Consider the following 14,152-nt stretch of genomic DNA (forward strand, 5'->3'; position numbering starts at 1 on the left):
TAGGTCCATGTCAAAAGCTCCATGTTCCCCATTGATTCATTATGCAATCAGATGTCTCTGATTTATTATGCTTCTTAAATCATGTCAACCAAAGTTCACCCATTTTCTTTCCTGTACCAAATACCATTTACCTTGCCTTCACTCACATGCTGCTTCGCACTGAGATTTTGGTCATTTACTTTAACTATATACACCATCAGAACATTCAACCTTCAAAATGATTCCTTCTTTTTTAAAAATTTTTTTTTATTGTTTTCAAATAGTTACAGAATAAATGTGTATGAAAAAAAAATGTTACCCAGCCCCCCTCCCCTTAACCCCTCCCCCCTAACATCCCTATTAAAAAAATAAGAAAGAAAGAAAAAAAAGGAGTGCCTGGATATTGGAAGATCCCCACATGCTCCATGGAGTTCGTAATAACTTTAGTATATATATTTATTTCTTTCCCCAAGTAACCTAAATCCAGTATTCTTAATTTTTAAATCTTAATTTCCTATATTAGAACAGGAATAACATTTCCAAAGTACTTTTTTGGTTATAAAATGCTTTGGCTCAACCGAGCTGGTGTCAGCAGGTCCTACCTTGGCCCATCAGTTACCACTGAACTTACTGAACTCAAATGGACATCATCCTTATTTGACCCTTGTAGATTTCCTGACAGGAACAAAGGTTCATCAGAGGTTTATGTAATCCTACGTCCCTAATGCAAAAGAGAACGTTTACAATACGCTGATGGGGAAAAAAGAAAACTAAATTGTACAGACTTTTGTACTATTCTTCCTTCACAATCATAAAACTAATTAATGATGTGAAATGAAAATGAAAAATGCTGGAAAAACACTGTAGGACAGAAGGCAGGTAAGATAGGGAAAGAGAAATAACTTTTCAGCTTGAAACCCATTATTCTACCTGGGACTTCCAGCACCTGCAGTCTTTTAATATTATAATTATTGATATGCCCTTGTTATTTATGTTTCACCTGAAGACTGTGGTCATTAAAATCATGTTCTACATAAAACAATCATCATTTTAGTACAATTCTATCAACTGACACCTAACCTGTTTATTTTTAAACAGGTCATCAGACAGATTAATTCACGCTGACACAATTGTATTTCTAAGCTATATTGACTGTTCTGTTGTATATTTCACTGTACATATTATTTATTACAAATTGCTTTCATTTGCACATTGCACATTCAGACAGATGTAAAGTTTTTTACTTCTCATGAAAGTGAAGGATGTAAGAAATAAAGTCAATTCAATTCAATTCAGCTACACAAGACATTGTTTCATAAAAGAAACAGTAGCTAACTAACTTATTGCCGGCAAACAAAAAACCACAGCTCTAAAATCCCTTGAAGCAGTAAGGCCATAATAGTGATAAGCACTGAAACAAAACTGTCTATGTCATGCAACCATAAGTAAGAGACATGAATTACTGTGCAAAGGAATTTCTGCTCCAGGGGCACATTCTCTAAATGTGATTTACGGAGCAGGCATGTGTGCAGTAAATTGGTTGGGTCTTCTCACCATGATGGGAACCACACTAGAAAGAACTGCAAGTGATGCTACAGTGCTTTCCTCTATGTCACAATTAACATAGACAGCACAGTGCTAACCACAAAATACACTGCAGATGCTGTGGTCAAATCAACACGTACAAACAAGCTGGATGAACTCAGCAGGTTGGGCAGCATCTGTTGAAATGAGCAGTCAACGTTTCGGGCCGAGACCTGACGAAGGGTCTCAGCCTGGAACACTGCCTGCTCATTTCAACGGATGCTGCCTGACCTGCTGAGTTCATCCAGCTTGTTTGTACAGTGCTAACCAACCTCTTATCCAAAAGAAAATTAAATAAATGTGTTGCATTGTGTTTTAATACATTAAAATTACATGCAAGTTGCTTCGTGAAGTAGTAAGATAATGTAAATGTATAGATTTGACTAAGCAGATCACATCCAGAGAACCCATGAAATGGGGAAAAGTGAGGTTTCCTTTACTGCTGATTCATTCATAGACTCAGGATATAAAGCAGAACAAAACAACGCTATCCTTCCAAAGAGTTTTCTTACACACACACCTTCAAATAACGCAAAACGCAAACACATTTCCCAGACATTTTAAGGCTGTCTTAAAATGTTATTGATCATCTTAAAATATTACTAATCATTTTAGAATAGCAAAGCTAAAGTATGACAGTTATCTGTCGACTCAGGAAGAAAAAAGTGAACTGCAAATCAAATTCACCTTTAGGACCATAGCATTCTAAATACGCTTAGGTATTTTTTTACCTCATTAGCACAACTGAGTAGTCTAAGGTTACTTTATTACTTGGAAGTTCATTATCACTGATTTTCCTCCCTTTCTGGATTTTCTCCCTATCTCCTGAACAAATTGTTTGTTAGGTTTATTTGATTAGGAGAATTCCACATTTCTCACTTCATTGGTTATTCCACATAAGAGAAACTACAGATGCTGGAAATACACAGCAATGAACACAAAGTGCTGGACAACTCTTCAGGCAAGGCTGCATCTAAGGAGGGAAATGAACAGTTGATGTTTCTGGCTGAGATCCCTGGGACCTCATCCAAGTGGCCACCCTGTGTGAGTCAAGAATTTTCCACTAAAGATCAATGTCTGGTGTTCACAGATTTATGTTTATTCCGATAGTCCTCAGGCATCAAAACCAACTGCAGTGCCCTTAGTTGTCAGCTGATTTAATGCTGAGTGTGGGATCTTCCTCAATAATGTAGTTCCACTTCACCCTGGGTGGTGCACTTATCAGAGGAAGCACTGATCCCTATCAACAGTTCGGAAAGATAAGAGTTAGGCAATCACATAAGTGCTTTAACTGACTACCATGATGTTGCCTGGAGGCTAGTGTAATAATTGGGAGTTGCTAAATAAAATTGCAGAAGTTCATAAAACTGACTCTGAAGGATGACTCTTCTTCCTCTGGTTGATCCGTAATCTTGCAGGCTTTTCTTCACTTGTCTTTAAGAGTAACCAGAATCTGTCTATGCAGCTGCACTTCACAGTTGCCTTGAGGAAGGATTAGGGTGTTTTGTGCTGATAGCATCATTTCTGCCCTACAGGTCATTTAGTCTGACAGCTCTGAGAATGATATGACTATGGGTTCTTAATAGTAAACATGAGTTAGTATTAGATAATGAAATTTTGGACATTACTGGCTTGCTTCTGAGTCAGACGGCTTTAGATTCAAATTCCAATACAGCACCCGAGCACATGGACTATGCAAACACTTCTCTGGAATGCTTTGGGAGGTCTGTCTTTCACTGCAATTATCAGATAACATATTAAACTGAGGCTTCCTTCAGATCCAACAATCAAACCATTTCTATCTTTTGGAAAAGCTGTGAGGAAAATATGGTAACTATCAGGTAATTGTCATTTTTTGTGTTAATTTAATTAAATACACTTTCATTATTGGAAGATTTTTCCTTCACTTTTGCTTTTAAAAAAAGTTTTGTTTTCATTTTGAAATAATTATTCTCTCACAGTTTTTAAACATTTTTGAATATTTGTGAACACAATCATTCAAGCTTGGATTTTTGCAAGGCAGCAAGACCAGAAGCAAGGCTTGACAAATTGTGACAGATTTCTGCAAATGAGAGATTGCTTGCTATCCAGGTTGAAGTGAACTCCAAGAACCACATTATTAATTTAAATTTCTACTCCAGTTAAATGCAGACCTAATATGCAATTCCAAAACATTCAGGACCATCGACTGCCCCTAGTTTATGTCCACTAGGAGAAATAGTTTGCACATGTTCTAAACAAACAGATAAAGCACAACAGTAAAGTTAAAAACTGTTTTTAAAACTTTTCTTCTTAATACCCATTGTAATAATATATCTGAAATGAAACACAATTTTAGGTTCAGCATGGAAAATTCAATTATGCAATCAGCAATGTATGTGCACAGAAAATGCAAATCAACATACTTTTAGGGCACTTGCCATTTTTAAAATGTGCAGTATGCTTGATGAAACACAACAGGACCAAATAACTGACAATATATTCATGTATCTGCCCTCTGATATTGTATTATAAGATTACCATACAATGATACAATTTACCAGATCTTCAGCAGTTCATTCCAATCCTCACCTGGTAGGTCTGAAAACAGTAAAATGCATTCATTGAATCCATTGGCCAGTAGCCTGTCTCGTAACTGCTGCAGAATAGCCACCCCTATACAAAATGGGAATGAAGAATTGCCAAGGAGTAACGTGTCCCAAAGGTGAAAGATCTTGTGCAAAGGAAACACATCTGTAAAAATATTCACAAAGTTGAACATAACAATAGGGAAATAAATCACGTAATCATTTATGAAAAGCACAAGACTAATTGTTGTGCCCATCTGGTAAGTTTCAATAAGCAAAGTAGATCTGAGTAACAGAAAATTAACATCTGTTCTGAAACTTTTGAGGTTATTTTTCTGTTAGCTAGACTTTAATACAGAGAATTTGGTAGATAAGTATATCTGCTAACTGGCTGTTGGATTTTGCTTTGATTTCCTCAACTGAAAATTATGGGTCTCAATTGAGATCATTGATTCACCTTCACCAACTGAATTGGACATCATCAATGCAAACCCAGAAAACAGGCATCGATACACAGGTTCAGGGGCAATGGAGATTAAGCCCGATTTCTAGTCAAACATTGTAAAATATTACAATACTTTTGATGCAACCATTTCAATCAAAACTAGTGCAAATAGCCCATGTTGTGAATCTCATTAACTCCAACTGTCCAAATTGTGGCTTGGTTTTGACATCCACAAATAAAGTTCTTTGTACTTTATTCAATGAACACAACTGCTTTTATTAATGTTTTACTGAAGTCAGTCAAATTATTACTCACGCGTAAACATTGTGAGGAACCAGGGAATTGCATAAAGCTGGAGAAAAAGCAAAACAAAGCAAGGTGCCATTAGGTAAATCCACATAAACCACACTGAAGATTGACTGATTAATTTGAAAGCTGCCAACAGTTATTCACACTCACTAAAATATGCATCTTCTTCACCCACTCATCACTCTACCTGTGTATTTGATATTATCTGTTTCAAAGAGTTGGTGTTGTCCTGTGAACTTACTGGTTCTGCTGGCATGGTTATTTTTTTAATTTGCAGTTCCTACTAAATGATCTTAATTATATGAAAATCTCACAAATTCTGTGTCATCTTTGTGCCCATTGCCAGAGCGGGGTGTTTCAACCAAAGTTGGGAACCAATAGATTAAATAATTGGATTTGTGCTCCAGGTTCAGGAACAGCTACTTGCCTACAAGCATCAGGTTCCTGGAACTTACCTGCACAATCTTAATCCTACTTCAGTGATGGAATGCTACTGATCACCTTCTCGACTACCACGGTCTTGTTTCTGATTTTTTTTGTACTAATCTCCTGTGTTGCAGTGTTTTTTTCTTCACGGTTGTTTCATTTATGCCCTGTGAGCCGTTGGTACCGATGTGACTGTAATGCTGCAACAAGCAAGATTTTTCATTGTACCTGCACTTCACTGTACTTGTGCATGTGACAAAAACTCGATCTTGATGGCAAATACTGCTCAAAGGAAATTTAAAAGCTGTCAGTTTTCTTTCACAGTGTATTCACACATAACTCCAGAATGAAAATCCTTTTCTTTGCAGTTAAAAGGGAGATACTACTTTGCTCTTATAATCAGTGTTCCCCTTCTCAGAGTTATCCAAAGGAAAGATGAAAGTTGATGCACATGGGACCAACTACACTGCAGGAGCTGTAAGTAGGGGGATTGTCTTCTTCCCTCACCACTGGGTCAGGCTACAACTGGTAAAATGACTACGTGATTGTACTCAATTGCCTTTTCACTTTCTTCGAAAGTTCTACTATTTTCCTCAGGTTCACTTCCTGAAGTGGCCAGGTGAATTACCTGTTATTTAGTTACCTGACATTTTGTTGTACTGTCAATGGTCATGGTGAGCGCAGATCTTTAACCCAGACCTGACATGGTCAGCAGTTGTGGGTATTGTAATGTGGCTCATTAGTAACTCCCTAACACTGGATTCAAATGCTATCGAACCACAAAATCCAATCTATTGCTGTGATCGGGGACTGAGTAAGTGATAAGTCATCTGCACAGATGCAGTGAACAAATACCTGCAGCAGCATTACAGAGGCATAACATCATTTAACCAAAATCACAAGAAAAACATAAATTATATAAAAATATCTAGACAGAACACATATTGGGAAAAAAATCGGAGTCTATTGTTTAGACAGGACTTTACCTACCAATTCCGAAGCAGTTAAAATATCCCATGGCACAATACAGAGAGAATCAGGGAGTTCTAAATACTATTTTTCACTCAATCAATACCACCAAGAACAGACTAATTGTGGGTTAACTCATTGGTGTCGAAGACTCCTGTCAATCTATTCTCAATTGTTTCTTGTTGAACTGATAATTATTAATCTCTTTGTATGTTACCTGAAATAATCCACCTATGTCTGTGTGTGGGTGTCTGCAGGCAGTGTATGACTGACACATGTGCCTACATAAAAGGTCACTGCACTTAAAAAAGCAATTTGGTGAGTGGAATCACAAGAGAAGCTGCAGATGTAGGAAATCCTAAGTGGAATGCTTTAAGGCATTTTCTTGACTCAATATGATTAAATGAAGCATTACTGTTTTTAAGAAAATATAATTGAGGTTTATAATTTGCTCTTAGCAACCACGTAAGCTAGAAAGGACCAACTTCCTTTGATTTAATTTCTCATTTATCCTTAAATAGCAATGCTTGTAATCTTTTATCCATATCAGAATGGGATTGCAATTATGTCAGAGAACCCTTTTTAATTTTGTTGGATGTGAAAGAGGCACAATTCTGTGCACAACAGTAATTTGCCCAGCTCTTCACAGGACTGAAATTCACCCACTTCAAAACTCCTCTTGAAATTTTATGACAAAACATCATATATTAAAATTAGACTAATAGAATAGGACAGCACAGGAACAGGTCCCAATACTTGTGTTGACCGTGATGCCAAACGAAACTTAAGTTAATACCATCTGTCTGCACATGGTCCATATCCCTCCATTCCTTGTCTGTTCATGTGTCCATCTAAATAGCTTATAACTGTTGCTATGGTATCTACTTCCGCCACTTCCCCTGGTTTGCAGCATGTTGCAGGGACCTACCACATTCTGTGTAAAAAAAAACTTGCATTATACATCTCCTTTAAGCTTTTCCCATCTCACACCTTAAGCTGTGCCCTCTCATATTTGGCTATTCTGCCCTGGGAAAAGACTCTCCAACTTTAGGTGCAAATATACATGGATATTTAAAAGGCAAACACGAGGAAATCTGCAGATGCTGGAAATTCAAGCAACACACACAAAATGCTGGTGGAAAGCAGGAGGCCAGGCAGCATCTATAGGAAGAAGCACTGTCGACGTTTTGGGCTGAAGGGTCTCAGCCCAAAACATCGACAGTGCTACTTCCTATAGATACATGGATTTTCTCATCTAGGATAATGTTTTGTTTCCCCTGTTTTTGGACTCAGATATTATTCATAATCCAAGTAAAAAAAAGATTGGATTGGTTTGAACACTTAAGTAAATAGCTGTTCTATAAGATATCCTGATCATCGACAGTAAGTAGTAACCTAAGATAGTTGTGCAGGCAAAGCAAAGATATCCCACTGACTCCACGTGGAAAGGACTTTCTATCCTTGCAAGCTACGTGGACGTGGAAGGACAACTTGGAAGAAAGACGATTTCTTTTAAATTGTCGCTTGACAGTATTTGCTCTCAACAGCTCAGACAGCTGGATCCTGTTATGCCGTTGGCTCCCTCCTTTGTGAAAATCGCAAGAACTCTAGTTAAGGGGGGTCAACTGACCCAAGAGAGAGAGACGTGCGGAAGACCACGTTCTCCCAAGAAGCAGAATAAAGGTGACTTTGACTATTGTCTCATGGAGACCACGTGAAAAGCCCTCGGGCAAAGTGGGCTGGTTGAGAGAGAGATCGCATTACCTGCAACTTGATTGACACCTGCGATCCCGTGAAGAAGTATAAAGGCGGGTCTGAGGGGAGGACCCTCAGAAGCACCCAGACGCACCCAGGAGAAGCACCCAGATGCACCTCAGATGCACCCAGGAGACACGAGATCGATTCCCGTGGGAGCGGGACGCCATTTTGAAGGAAGCCACGTACGCTAGATTCCGACTTTGAATCTGTGGCTAAAACCAACGAAAGACTGCTTTTAAAATAACAACGGGGAAGTCTGCTCCCCTGATTCCAAGGATTTGCTCTGCCAAGACGACGGGCAAGTGTGCATCTTTTCTAAATTATAAAGGAAAAAGCCTGCAAACTTCTGAGTGACTCTTAAGACTTCCGTTGGACTCAGTATTACCCCCTAGACAACTGTAGAGCTTATTTCTGATTGATTATGGTTACACCGGTGTTTTAGATTGAGTTTTGACGATCTGAATGTTTTGTATTAACCATACGTTTGTGCCCTTGTTGAATAAAACGTTTGAAAATAGTAGCATCCGACTCAGCTGATCCATCTATCTCTGCTGGTAAGTTACCTGGTTACGGGGTTTTCGTAACAAGTGGGGTTCTCGTCCCGGATTTGAAACCAAACGGGAGGGTCAGTGAATCGGGCTGTAAGCCCAAACTTAAATCTGGTTATGCAGGTAGCCAGACGGGAAACCAGCAAAGATGGATGTGTCGGAATTTAGGAGAAACCCGACGGTAGAGGCGCTAGGGAAGGCTACAAAATCAGACTTGGTAAATTTGGCGCAGGCATTAGACCTCACAGCGGTGAAGCCAACAATGAAAAAGCAGGAAGTGCGAAGGGTCATACAACAGCATTACGTTGGGAAGAAGGTGTTTGCAGCTGAGGATTTGGAAAATATTCCCGAAAGGAGATTAGTGAGTGGGACAAATCAGGCAGAGTTGGAGAAAGCAAGGCTGGAACATGAGTTTAAAATAAAGCAGCTAGAAGTAGAAGCAGCTGAGAAGGCTGCAGAGAGAGAGAGAGAGAGAGCCGAGAGAGCTGAGAGGGAAAAAGAAGCCGAGAGAGCCGCAAAGGAAAGGGCTGTGGAAAGAGAGCATGTGTTCAAACTAAAGCAGCTAGAAGCAGAAGAGAAAGAGAAACAAAGGGGCCATGAATTGGAGCTGGACAGGCGAAAGCAAGAGCGAAGAACTCGAGGGGACGAGAGAGAGGAGGGGTTTGATATTAGTCGGGCGTTGAGGTTGGTCCCCCCGTTCGAGGAGACGGATGTTGATAGTTATTTCTTGCTTTTTGAAAAGGTGGCAGGGAATCAGCAGTGGCCCAGAGAGCAATGGGTGGCGTTGTTACAAAGTGTGTTACGAGGAAAAGCACAGCGGGTATATACCGCGCTGCCCCCAGAAAGGGACGGAAATTATGCTCAAGTAAAGGAGGCCATTCTCCGAGGTTACGAGTTAGTACCTGAGGCGTATAGACAAAGGTTCCGAAATTTAAGAAGAGGGTGGAATCAAACCTATACCGAGCTAGCCCATGAGAAGGGTGTGCTCTTGGACCGTTGGAGCACAGCTGAAAAGGTGGCCGAGAACTATGGGCGTCTCAGGGAGTTAATTTTGATTGAGGAATTTAAAGGTTGCGTTCCGGAAGAGATCCGAATGTATTTAAATGAGAGGACGAATCAGTCCATCTCAGAGATGGCTAGGGTCGCAGATGAATATGCCCTAACCCACAAGACAAAGTTTTCCTCGCCAAAAAGTTACCCGAGAGACCGTCGGAATGGTAGGGAAAGTCCGCCGGCTGAGGCGGAGATCCCGCCGGGAGCTAGCAGAAAAAGTGAGGATAACAGACAGGAGACCTGGAGATCTCCTGGTTTAACCTGTTTTAATTGTGGGAAGGTGGGTCATATCGCATCAAACTGCTTTGCTCCGAGAAAGGAGCCAGAGAGGGAGAGAGCAGCGACCCCTATCGGGCGTGCAGTGGTAATCAGGAAATTGACAAGAGGGCCCCAGGTAGATGGAGTACCGGAGGGGCGGGAGACATTTAGTTCCGAAGGAACCGTGTCTTTGAGGGAAGGGGACCCCCCCATCCCCGTACGAATTTGGAGAGACACGGGGGCGGAACTATCGTTAATTAGCCGTAATGTGTTAAATTTCGGCCCTCGGACGGGGGAGGTTGCCCTGAGAGGAATCGGGAACCAGACCGCGGTCGTGCCTTTGCATAGGGTCTTTCTCGATTGCGAGTTGGTGTCGGGACCTGTGGAGCTAGGAGTCCTGCCGGAATTACCGGGGGAGGGCGTGGACCTCCTGTTGGGTAATGACCTCGCGGGTGGGAAGATCGGAACCGCCCTGATAGTTGAGGCCCCGCCCATGGAGTCCCCGAGCTATCACGCATGCGCGGTCACTCGCAGCCTGTTGAGAGCGGCGGCTGGGACAGCGCGCAGTTTGAAATTGGCCCAGACGTTTTTACCGACCCTACACCACGAGGGTTCAGAGGGTGGTAAAACAGAAAGTAGTAAAGTAAAAGGGGGTAAGGGCGAGGAGATAGCTCCCCCCTTAGTGAAGAGAAAGGTCCTAGAGGTAGGAAATAAAGATGAGAAACGAATAAAGCTGTTAAAACGTCCAGAGTTGGACGTGGTTGATCTGTCTGGTTTGGCAGAATTGTTTGGAGAAGTTGAGAGTTCTAAAGATGTTCTCGATGGTCCCGAGAGTGAAATGAGGGCAGTCTTAGAGGAGAAGGGTATCCTTGCTGTGGAGAAGTCAGCTGACATGGCCGAGGAGGTTGTTTCAGCTCGCAGGGTTGCGCCTTCCCCAACAGGGGGCTGCCTGGAGAGTAACTGGAAGGAGGGGGGGACGTTAGAATTTGAAAAAGGTACGGGTGTTGAAAGCCTGGAAGAGGCCAATGTCCCGTTTGAGTGTGTCCAAGATGGGGATGCACATGGTGCTGAACCTAGTCACGGAACTCAAGGGAAAGGGGAATGTGTAGTTCCCAAATTGAATGAAGAAAATTTAAAGGCTGGACTGATATCAAAAGCAGCAACCAGGCTACAGAGACAATGGCTTGGTACCACAAAGCCTGTGAATCAATTACAGGTTGAGTTGGAAGGTAAAGGGGCCCCACACGCTATTGTTATTCCAGAGTGTGGTGTGAAAAGGCAGAATTTGAAATGCTGTCTGAACAAAGCGAGATCGCTTGCGGATCTTAAATTGGAAACTAATAGCATGACGGGTCCTGAAGAGAAAAACAACAAATTGCCTAAAATTAAGGAATTGGGTGGTCTAAGTTTGGAACACGCTGATAAAATAACTCCTATGAAAGGAGCGGGCGAAAGCCTATTTCGCCAGGGTGCCCAAGATCGCCACGAGGGAATTAACCGGAAAAGAGGCGAGGGTTAATGGGGAGCGATTTTTAAAATAGCAGAAGCCGGTTTTAAGGGATTTTGACAAAGTATGTGAATAATAAAGACAACACCCATGGAAGCTTGACTGTTAAGTTTGAAAGTAACATAAAAATTTGTCTTTTGCATGAACCTTTGTAGATGTATGTAAGCTAAGATCACACCTCCTTAGTTATGTTGCTGAAGAAAGCAAATAAATAAGGTGGTTATTGAGCTGAAGTTTGATGCTACCAGGCGTTAGTATGGCACATGAGGTTAAGGTATTAAAGAAAAGGGGCACTGTACTTGTTACCTGTTTAGATACTGACTTGAATGTATAACAGTAGTACTCTGTGAAGAGAAAAGCTTGTGTAGTATGTAGATTCAAAAAAAAAATTCCTGTGTCAACCTGTTTTTAACCGCTGGTTAAAAACCCATTATGGGGGGAGGTGTTATGCCGTTGGCCCCCTCCTTTGTGAAAATCGCAAGAACTCTAGTTAAGGGGGGTCAACTGACCCAAGAGAGAGAGACGTGCGGAAGACCACGTTCTCCCAAGAAGCAGAATAAAGGTGACTTTGACTATTGTCTCATGGAGACCACGTGAAAAGCCCTCGGGCAAAGTGGGCTGGTTGAGAGAGAGATCGCATTACCTGCAACTTGATTGACACCTGCGATCCCGTGAAGAAGTATAAAGGCGGGTCTGAGGGGAGGACCCTCAGAAGCACCCAGACGCACCCAGGAGAAGCACCCAGATGCACCTCAGATGCACCCAGGAGACACGAGATCGATTCCCATGGGAGCGGGACGCCATTTTGAAGGAAGCCACGTACGCTAGATTCCGACTTTGAATCTGTGGCTAAAACCAACGAAAGACTGCTTTTAAAATAACAACGGGGAAGTCTGCTTCCCTGATTCCAAGGATTTGCTCTGCCAAGACGACGGGCAAGTGTGCATCTTTTCTAAATTATAAAGGAAAAAGCCTGCAAACTTCTGAGTGACTCTTAAGACTTCCGTTGGACTCAGTATTACCCCCTAGACAACTGTAGAGCTTATTTCTGATTGATTATGGTTACACCGGTGTTTTAGATTGAGTTTTGACGATCTGAATGTTTTGTATTAACCATACGTTTGTGCCCTTGTTGAATAAAACGTTTGAAAATAGTAGCATCCGACTCAGCTGATCCATCTATCTCTGCTGGTAAGTTACCTGGTTACGGGGTTTTCGTAACAATCCCAACATGTCTTTACACTGTACTGCTATGACAAAACAAATTTCACGTCATGTCAGTGACAATAAATCTATTCTGATGGAGTGGTTTTACCAAAGGTTACATAAGGTTCATGAAGATGTAAGAGTATGGAGGCATTTTTTAGTTACAAACCTTCCTGAAAATATAAAAATAAATAGAAATAAAATTACTCCAGTTTCCCCAAATGCAGATTCATTAGCAGTCCTTGGAAGTCTGGTTATAGTTCTGCAGTTTGAGAGAAGGAGTGCACAGTAGACCACCAGCTATTTTCAAATATTCCTATGAAATATTTGAGACTTACTTTAACAAGAACATGGGGGTTTTGTTAAGCATCTCATGCACAGAGTACAGTGTTTGACAATGCAAGACATTTTAGGCTTTGAGCAAAGTGTCAGAGTAAACTGCAGACTTGAGATACCAGTTTCACAGACTGGAACAAAAGGATTTTTACAGAGGAAACTACAAGTGTAATCATTAGTTCAAGAAAATGTGCTAAAAATATTCCAAAAGCTGTGACACAAGACTGGGGGAATTGACACATTGCAAAAATTAGAGACTAGTGTTTAGGAATTAGGCCAAGAAACACTCAGAACAGAAGAAATTTGGAACTCTCTTTCACAAATAATAATTGATGCTCAGTCAATTGCTAATGCCAGTCTGAGGCTTACTGATATTTGCTGAAAGAAGTTAGGGTACAGAGTGTGTACAATCTTTTTGAGGCTCAAAGTGATAAATGCCTGCTCCTGCTCAAATTTTCTCAGCATCAGCAATTAAAGTGTTTCAGAGTATGGGACCATAACATCACCAGTGCTACACTGGAAGACCTATCTGCTTTCTCAGGTAACAACAACTCATAAAAATCTCAAACCAGGGAAGAAAGTGGAACAAATAATAGAAAATTCTTCCATAAACAGGAAGCAATTTAACTATTTGGGATAAACTTTACCAATTTAAGGAATCATTCTTACCCCCATTTATTTCATAAAGATGATGTAGCATTGATGGAAGAAAAGAGTTCGAGAGTAAGATCAACATAAGACACCAAAACTGAAGGAAATGTTGGGTGGGAAACTCTTTATTGAGAGAGGGGGAAGGAAGAGAAGGAGGGGAGAGAGGCGGGGAGGGGGGGGAGAGAGGGAGAGAGGGAGAGAGGTGGGGGGAGGGGGAGAGGGGGGAGAGAGGGGTGGGAGAGAGAGGGTGGAGTGAGAGAGGGTGGGAGGGGAGAGAGCGGAGAGAACTGACTTATTCTTGTTCAGTTACATATTCAATGTAGTTTTAAAAATATACACTCAGCTGCTGGTGAACAGATAAGAAAAGCTGATATCAGTGTAAACTGGCCTTCATTTTATTGAACCCCACATGGCAGGTTACTCAGCCCATGAGTACAGCCAGGATATCTGCACAAGACTGGATAGTAGCAAATGAACAGGCAGAGCCCCAAAGAGATCATTGTTCCCTAAATCACAGGGATCATAGAGCTCACATACTGTTAATGAGAGAGAGTGG

The 14,152-nt window shown here is 41.3% G+C and overlaps 1 protein-coding gene across 1 annotated transcript in view; it reads right to left on the reverse strand.

The window, feature by feature from the left end:
- The window catches only part of tbck (TBC1 domain containing kinase), a 220,308-nt gene that overhangs the window by 79,930 nt on the left and 126,226 nt on the right, over window positions 1–14,152 (reverse strand). The window contains exons 21-22 of the mRNA XM_073042483.1: window positions 4,891–4,927; window positions 4,135–4,296 (exon numbers count right to left, since the gene is read on the reverse strand). Of these exons, the coding sequence (XP_072898584.1) occupies window positions 4,135–4,296; window positions 4,891–4,927 (199 nt within the window). The remainder of the gene's footprint in view (window positions 1–4,134; window positions 4,297–4,890; window positions 4,928–14,152) is intronic.

This window comes from Hemitrygon akajei, chromosome 4 (genome assembly GCF_048418815.1).
Source record: "Hemitrygon akajei chromosome 4, sHemAka1.3, whole genome shotgun sequence".
Taxonomy (NCBI): Eukaryota; Metazoa; Chordata; class Chondrichthyes; order Myliobatiformes; family Dasyatidae; genus Hemitrygon; species Hemitrygon akajei.